The 8,317-nt window shown below is 40.6% G+C and overlaps 1 protein-coding gene across 1 annotated transcript; it reads left to right on the top strand.

Annotated features, from left to right (window-relative positions):
* Positions 1-672: 672 nt before the first annotated feature.
* LOC140065560 (venom serine protease inhibitor-like) lies at positions 673-5,573 on the top strand. Its single transcript, XM_072113154.1, has 5 exons — positions 673-731; positions 821-879; positions 1,071-1,106; positions 3,941-4,295; positions 5,460-5,573. The coding sequence occupies exons 2-5, from the start codon at positions 846-848 to the stop codon at positions 5,461-5,463; spliced, it is 429 nt and encodes a 142-aa protein (XP_071969255.1). The 5' UTR covers positions 673-731; positions 821-845; the 3' UTR covers positions 5,464-5,573.
* Positions 5,574-8,317: the final 2,744 nt, after the last annotated feature.

The following is an 8,317-nucleotide window of genomic DNA, read 5'->3' as shown; positions in this document are numbered from 1 at the left end:
TATTGTTTTGGAGATGTTCTGAAACGGTAACACACGGTATCACATTTGGGCCCAAACTTACTAAGATCAAACCAACGGATAGATACAATGGGGAAGATTTGTAATATGTGGCCCTCTTTGCGCTGGTGTATGAAGAAATCCCTGCCCCCCCCCCCTCCCAATGCCACAGTAGCTAGAACATGAGGCTTATACATTATGGCGGTGCTAACTTGAGGACAAAACTACACCAGGTCTGGCGGCGCATAGTTTTGACTAAAATTCTGCAAACATTCAGTGGTGTCCAGAGACACAGGACAGGAATGCCCCATGCCGGGCGATAACAGCTGTGCCCATTCACATCCCCTGCATGCTCATGTAAAGTTGTCAAAGTCACCAGAATACTTTCAACTATTTTACTGCTTCTATGCCAAAAAACAAGTACTGATAAATCTCTATTATCTCTACAGACCTCCAAGTAAGAAAATAGAATGTGCATATTCTAAATAAGAAAAATATCTGACGCACCCTATAATTATACATGAAACGTAATCTATTATTTAACTGGGCTGCAACGCCCATGGAAATCTATGACATTTGGCCAGGTGACAATTATCTACCAATGAAATTTTTAATTTAATGGTCTAAGCAATGCTATAAATTTTCCGATTGGCTCCTGGACTGAAGTTCTGAGGTATAAAATCTGCAAGGAATAGACAGTCCGTCATCATCTCCTGAGGAATACACCTTGACAGGTAGAAAGTGTCTCCATTCGATCCATATATTTCATTGCCTTGTTCAATGCTAAATCCTAATTTTTCACTCCATCTTTTCTAATTTTTAGGCAAGATTTTACCGTTTCAGCAGTGATGGCTGCCTTGAGGATTCTGATATTGTTTTCAGGTATTATTGTTATATTTTAATTAGATTTAACATTTATAATTTTTGTACATTCTAAGAAATTATCATTAATTACCATTTTTGCAATCTTTCATTAATTCGTTATTAGGTATAAACTTTTTTAAATTAGTATTTTTGAGAATTACTGACCCAGCCACAATGTAACTTTTATTTTTTACTTTGTCTTTTTTAAGCTGTTGCCTTGGCCTTTTCAAATCCTCCAAAGAGAGGTAAGTGAAGCCTAAAAACAAACTTACGTCCACACTTATTCACGTGGCCATTTATTGAGGGTCTAATTATAGAGGTTGTTTTGCTTGATGCTGTTTCGGGTCCATTATCTACGAGCCCACAAAGTTCCATGCAAGACTTTGATCACCTCTGATGTCTCAGAATTTTAGCTTCATCAACATTTTTGTGTCAGAAGTAACAGAAAAACTCTACATAGTTAACTAACTGAGGCTAAAGAGAAATATGCAGCAGAAAGGGTTACAGTCTTCTCCTTTTACTCCATTTACACTTCCTTCGGAAAAGACATCACTAGATATAGCTAGAGCTTAAACAATTCTCAATGAGTAAAGCTGTTATGGATACATTATTACACAGTATAGCTGTCTACTAAACATACATCAGACTTCTACCTTATTTAGAGCTAAACTGCCATATCTATGGTTCCATTATATCGGTGTCCACCTTTACAGAACTGGGGTACTTTAATTAACTTTAATTAATTAACAACTGCCTTGTTATCAAATATGTAAGATTGATATTGGTTTTCCAAAACATATTTAGGTTTTCGGGGGTGATGGGGAAAACCATATTTTTAGGCACGTGTCACAAATTTAACAGGACCGTGTTAAAGAACATGGCTGCTTCTCTTGCATTAATGGGTTACTTAAGCTCCTAAAAAGTATAGGGGGCATGGGGAAAAATTGCAAGCAAAACTTTTGACCCATAAGTCTTGCCAATTATAGTCGACAAACCAAGGTCTGACTACACAGGTAGTGATGAGCGGACCCGAACCGTTTTTTCCGAGGAGCAAGAAAACTAAAAATACTAAATACTAAAAATAGTCTATACCTTTCAGCAAATTTGGCAAAGGGCATTTCAGGTGCAAATTACTCAATTTTTATGGCATAGACAGATTGATACATGTAATGGATTAAGTTCCATCCACTATGAGGTAAACAGAAGAAAGCTGTAAAAGTATTTGTGATAATATGAAAAAATGCTCTCTGAGTTGAAATCATCGATTTATTCAGTTTAGTATTGTCGGAAGACTGGATTATTCTTTGGAGCTATTGAGTTAGATTGACACTGCTAAATCCTCAAGATGTCAGACTGTCAGGACAAATTATGGACATATGATATGCTCTGGGTATGGCACTAGTAAGCAAGTATTAGTCAGATATAATCGACAAATTGAGAAAAATCTAGAAATAACTATAAAACAGGCTCATTAAGGTTGTGTATTCCAGGGGGATGATCATCTTTAAAACGACCTTGGAAAAATTGGAATAATTAACCTTTTAAGGATGCAGCCCATTTCTGTTCATTTTTCATTACCTACCTTCAAAAATGTATAAGCTTACATTTTTTGTGTACAGAGCTGTGTGAGGGCTTATGTTTTCATATGTAGTGACAGTATTTATTATTCCATGCCGTGTACTGGAAGGCAGGAAAAAAATTTGGTGAAATTGTTGAAAAAAACACATTTGTGCCATTTTCTTGTGGGCTCACTTTGTACGGCTTTCATTGAGCGCCCCAAACATGTCTTCTTTATTCTTTGGCTTAGTACGAACATGGAAATGCCAAATTTTCACAGGTTTTAATGTGTTTCAATACATTTTAATACATATACATATTTAGTTAAACAGTTGTGTTTTGGAAATTTGGGCCCTACTTTCTGTTATAGGGTTCAATGCCGGGAATAACCGTTATTATATTTTGGTAGATCGAACATTTGGGGTTGTGGTGATACCTGACATGATTATTTATGATTTTATTTGTTTCTTTATCTTTCTATCAGTTCTAGGGAAATGGGGGGGGATTTGAACTTTTAAGCTTTATTTATATATTATTTTTACTTTTATATTTTATACATTTTTTAGCCACTTTTCAGATGCCCTAGCTTACTTTAACCCTATGTTGTCTGATTGACCATGCATACCATGTACAGTATGGCAGGATTTGTGGATTTTACACATCATCTGTCACAATGTGCCACAAACACTTGTTTGTAGCCAAACTAATAATAGTTATGAATTGGATGAGCTTGGGAAGATCTGACAAATTACCTTATATACGCGAGTATAAGCCTAGTTTTTCAGCACAAAAATGTGCTGAAAAACCCAAACTCGGCTTATACTCGAGTCAAAAAATAAATATATCTAAACTCACCTTTCCGGCGACCCCTGTATATCTTCTGTGCGATCTGTCCGGCAGGGTCTGGCAGGCTATATACACTGGGGCAGGGTCTGGCAGGCTATATACACTGGGGCAGGGTCTGGCAGGCTATATACACTGGGGCAGGGTCTGGCAGGCTATATACACTGGGGCAGGGTCTGGCAGGCTATATACACTGGGGCAGGGTCTGGCAGGCTATATACACTGGGGCAGGGTCTGGCAGGCTATATACACTGGGGCAGGGGCTGGCTGGCTATATACACTGGGGCAGGGGCTGGCTGGCTATATACACTGGGGCAGGGGCTGGCTGGCTATATACTGGGGAGGCTGTGACCAATGCATTTCCCACCCTCGGCTTATACTCGAGTCAATAGGTTTTCCCAGTATTTTGTGGCAAAATTAAGGGACTCGGCTTATACTCGGCACGGCTTATACTCGAGTATATACGGTAGTTCACAAAGTATGAATAGATATACTTTATAATGGACAATATAAAATTGTTTTGTTAAAATAAATTCAAAAAAATACTTTAAAAAAATAGTATGTGTATTTTTATTATTTGCAAATTAAAATTCAATTTAAAAAAAAAAAAACATTGGGCCTTTATGACAGGGTTTTCATATGTTTTATTGGCTCATTATCACCCCGTTTCTCTCCACAGATAAATGCCCTAGAGATAAGGAATGGTCAGATTGCATACACTGCACAGACAGATGCGGAAATAAGGATGCATTTTGTGCTCAATCTTGTACCCAAGGATGTAAATGTAAAGAGCCCGGATACCTCCTTGATCGTGATAACAAATGTGTCCATAAGCAAAAATGCCCATCGCCCCCTCCTCCAAATAATTCTTGTCCTAAAGGAGCTGTATTGGACAACTGTGCTGGATGTTCTGCCTACTGTAAAACTAAAAAGCCTTGTGGCTACAGTTGTACTCAAGGATGTAGATGTACCCAGAAAGGATATGTCATCGGTCCCTCTAATACCTGCATCCCAGAGGGAAAATGCCCAAGATGGTAAGAAAACACCAAATCTACATCTACAAATGTAATAATATAAAGAAACAGAAGACATTTTACCTTTCTGTTCCTTTTAACTTTTAAGCCTTCCTCTCTCTTTCTTGTTTTTATATTTTTCAGTTTTTATGTCCTTTCTATTATGTTCATTATCTTTTTTTTTATCTTCTTTTCTCTTTTGTCTCTTTTGTCTCTTTTTCATCCTCTTCCAAATTCTATAAGCACGGCACATTACTAAGATATTTGGATTCTTGTTTATTCTGCAACGATATCCGTCCTACATGCTGTGCACTATGATGTTTGTTGAGTCATATGGTAACTAGGTTTAGGAAATTGGGGGTCATTTACTAAGGGCCCGATTCGCCTTTTCCCGACGTGTTACCCGAATATTTCCGATTTGCGCCGATTTTCCCTGTATTGCCCCGGGATTTTTGGCGCACGCGATCGGATTTTGGCGCATCGGCGCATTTAAAAAACAAAAAGTGTTGCGGAGCCTGCACATACCTTCACCAGGAATAGGCCAGTGTACTTGAGTGCATTTCAGCGGACTTCAGCGCAGGAGCGCCACCTGGTGGACGTCGGAGGAACTACCTTAGTGAATCCCGGCCGGACCCGAATCCACCACAGAGAACGCGCCGCTGGATCGCGACAGGACCAGGTAAGTAAATCTGCCCCATTATGTTCAGGGTTCAATAGGGTAGAAAATTTTCCTCAGCTGATAGCAGAACTGTGCCAAGGAAAATTCCACTTGAAAAAGGGGTATTATGGAATCCTCGAAACGCGTTTCGGTTCTGTTTTTCTATGCAATAAAATTAATTTTACAAGCTACCGTACTTGGATTTTGCCCTTAGTGGTGTCGCTCCCATCCCTTACACCAATATTACTCAAACTCCAGCCGGTTTAGCACCCGAAACTAGAGGTAATAAGACGTTGGCTGCACCCATACGGATCCCTAAAATACACTTATGAAAGTTGTGCCCGAAATACGTGTACAGCTATACCTGCTTTCGAGGCTCATTACACACGGCACACATCTCCGTAATTTATGTTGTTCTGTATGTCGCCTATAGTTGTTACGCAAATTGGGGATATACAGATTATTACAAAAACTAAAATATCAGTCAAAAATCTTTAACATTTTTATTTGTGTATTTCTCCCAACAGGTGAATTCATAAGACAAAGCAAAAAGCCTCTGATCAAGAGAAGACAAAGTCTTGGAACCTAAAGATAATTTAAATGAGAAAAAATATGCATAATAAAATTAACATTACACCTGATTTTTAGCACTTGTGGTTATTCATAAGTAGAAAGCATCAAGTCTATGTTTCATAGGAAGATAATCCTTTGGTTCACAATTTGTGACGATTGGTAGCTCAAAGTTTTAGTTATAGTTTTCGTTTTTTTCCCCAGGGGGAAATTGTTTGATAGTCCAATGGCCCAAATACCGACCACCTTGCTTTGCTCTTATCTGCTTGATGGTGGACACATAAAGGAAACCTGTCACCAGAATTTCACCACGTAACTCCTTTCCTCCTTTCAAATTTTCTGTCCTATTCATTTACATGGCAAACTATCAAAGAGAGTTGAGTCAGACTGAGAGGCTGGAGGGGATCATTACTTCAGATGCTGATATCTTGCAGTCTGTCACGTCTAGGCAGGGCCGGATTAAGGGTGTTGGGGGCCCCTGGGCTCAAACTGGTGGGGGCCCTGCCAGCCCCCTGTAGTATATAGCCTGCCAGACCCTGTAGTATATAGCCTGCAGCCCCCTGTAGTATACAGCCACCAGCCCCTTATAGAATTTAACCGCCAGTCGCCTGTAGAAAATGGCCACAAAATAATAAAATTCATACTTACCTCACCCTTCCTTTCAGTGATCCTCACTGACCCAGCTGACATCCTAGACCCCTATGCACATGAGTCGCTGACTGTCGGAAACTGGTGGGGGCCCCTTAAAAAGTGAAAGTGGTGGGGGCCCCAGGGCTAGAGCCCCAGGAGCCCCTCCTTTAATCCGGCCCTGGTCTAGGACCATCTATAGAACTATTTCAGTTGAGAATCCTTGCTGAAAACTGCACCGGGATCATAATTCTGTGTAGCACTAGGGATGCTGCCTCAAACTTCCTAAACCGATTTATCTCTGCAGATAAATGTAAATATGTAATACATTGTAGCTAATTTGCATATGACATCCCACAGACCGAACTCAGTCCTTGCGTCATGAAGAAATATGCTGTCAGTAAGGACTGACCCTGTGACCTTCCAGCATCGGGGAGCAGTATGGCAGACAGGGAGCCATATTGCTGATGAAAGAACTTCCATTCTGTGTTTAGTCCGTGAAATTGGACCAACTAATAGTTTGTTTCCGCATTTTTGGGCAGCTGGGCAAAGGATTCTAATTAGGGATGAGCGGACCCATGAAGATTCATGTCCCACAGGTTCAGATGAAGCTGGACCAACAATTCAGGATCGGGCTTTCTATATCAGGAAGTGGAAGCAGACAGGCAGCGCAGTGCAGTGATGTGCTGTCTTGTACCCCAGGTCGGAACTGGTTTAGAAATGTGGAAAAGCCCTGCATTGCCGGGACCTCCTTCTCCACACCCAACTGGGGTAGAGGGTGGAGAAGTCGCAATTCCCGTCCACTGCGCTGGGAATTGTGACTAAATCAAAGCTTTAAAGGAAATCTACCACCAGGATGAAGCAATGTAAACCAAGCACACTGACATACTGCTGTGTGACCCCTCTGATAGGACCTGCTCTTCTTTTAGCTTTTATGCCCTGGTTTCTACAAAAAAAGGCTTTTAAAAGTAATAAAATAAGCCTGAGGGGCTCCAAGCTCCATAGGTGTTAATGGAACCTGGAGTCCCTCAGGTTCATTTGCATAATTTTTAAAAACTTTTTTTCTTATAAACAGAGGCACAAGAAGCTTAAAGAAGAGCCGATCCTGTTAGAGGGGGCACACACCAGTATGTCAATGTGCTTGGTTTACAATCCTTCATCCTGGTGGCAGATGTCCTTTAATGCCTGTTTTCAGATCTAGAAGTCACGCAGAGAGAGTCAAGAAAACAAAAGCCATGGATTATTTTTTGGTAAGTTTTGTTACTTTTTGTCACCACAAAGTATTCCATGTATGGTCCGATTTCATTATTGATACATGATTTTTTTAAAAGCCTTTTGGCTGTAGATTTCAGTATGTGTTCTTCTGCATCAATCAGTTTTGGAAAACTTTGGCATTCAGGATTTATAGTCAACTCAATGACCGCAAAGTGTCCAGATTCTGTATCTACAAAACACGTCTGACATTATCACATGAAATCCACCATGAAGCACATGAAGCTTTGCTAGTCCCAATAATAAATAGTGAGAATACATATTAACAGAAACAGAAACCCAGAGACTAAAAACCAATGAATGTTTCAAATCATTTTTATACTCAAATCATTGTTATATGTTAGAGATGAGCTTGATGCTCGGACGAGTATTTCCCCTGCTCGAGATCGAGCATTTAATTAAAAAAACACAGTGAAGAACAATGAAGAATAGAATAAAAACAGTGAACACAGGATCATTTAAGTGAAAAACACAGTGAAAAACACAGTGAAGAATAGATTACAGATGTTCGGCACATCTGCTTACTTGTCGGAAGATACGCGAGAAACGGTGCAAACAAAATAGTATGTGAAGATCAATATATATGTGTGAAGAACACATTGAAGAACACGGTGAGCAGGACAGAGACACCGGGGAGCAGCACAGAGACACCGGGGAGCAGCACAGAGACAGCGGGGAGCAGGACAGAGACATCAGGGAACAGGACAGAGACACCGGGGAGCTGCACAGAGACACCGGGGAGCAGCACAGAGACACCAGGGAGCAGCACAGAGACACCGGGGAGCAGGACAGAGACATCAGGGAACAGGACAGAGACACCGGGGAGCTGCACAGAGACACCGGGGAGCAGCACAGAGACACCAGGGAGCAGCACAGAGACACCGGGGAGCAGGACAGAGACATCAGGGAACAGGAC

The sequence above is a fragment of the Engystomops pustulosus genome, chromosome 6 (assembly GCF_040894005.1).
Source record: "Engystomops pustulosus chromosome 6, aEngPut4.maternal, whole genome shotgun sequence".
NCBI classification, from domain to species: Eukaryota; Metazoa; Chordata; class Amphibia; order Anura; family Leptodactylidae; genus Engystomops; species Engystomops pustulosus.
Note: the sequence above shows the minus strand (reverse complement) of the source record. Positions and strands in the feature narration are given on the sequence as shown.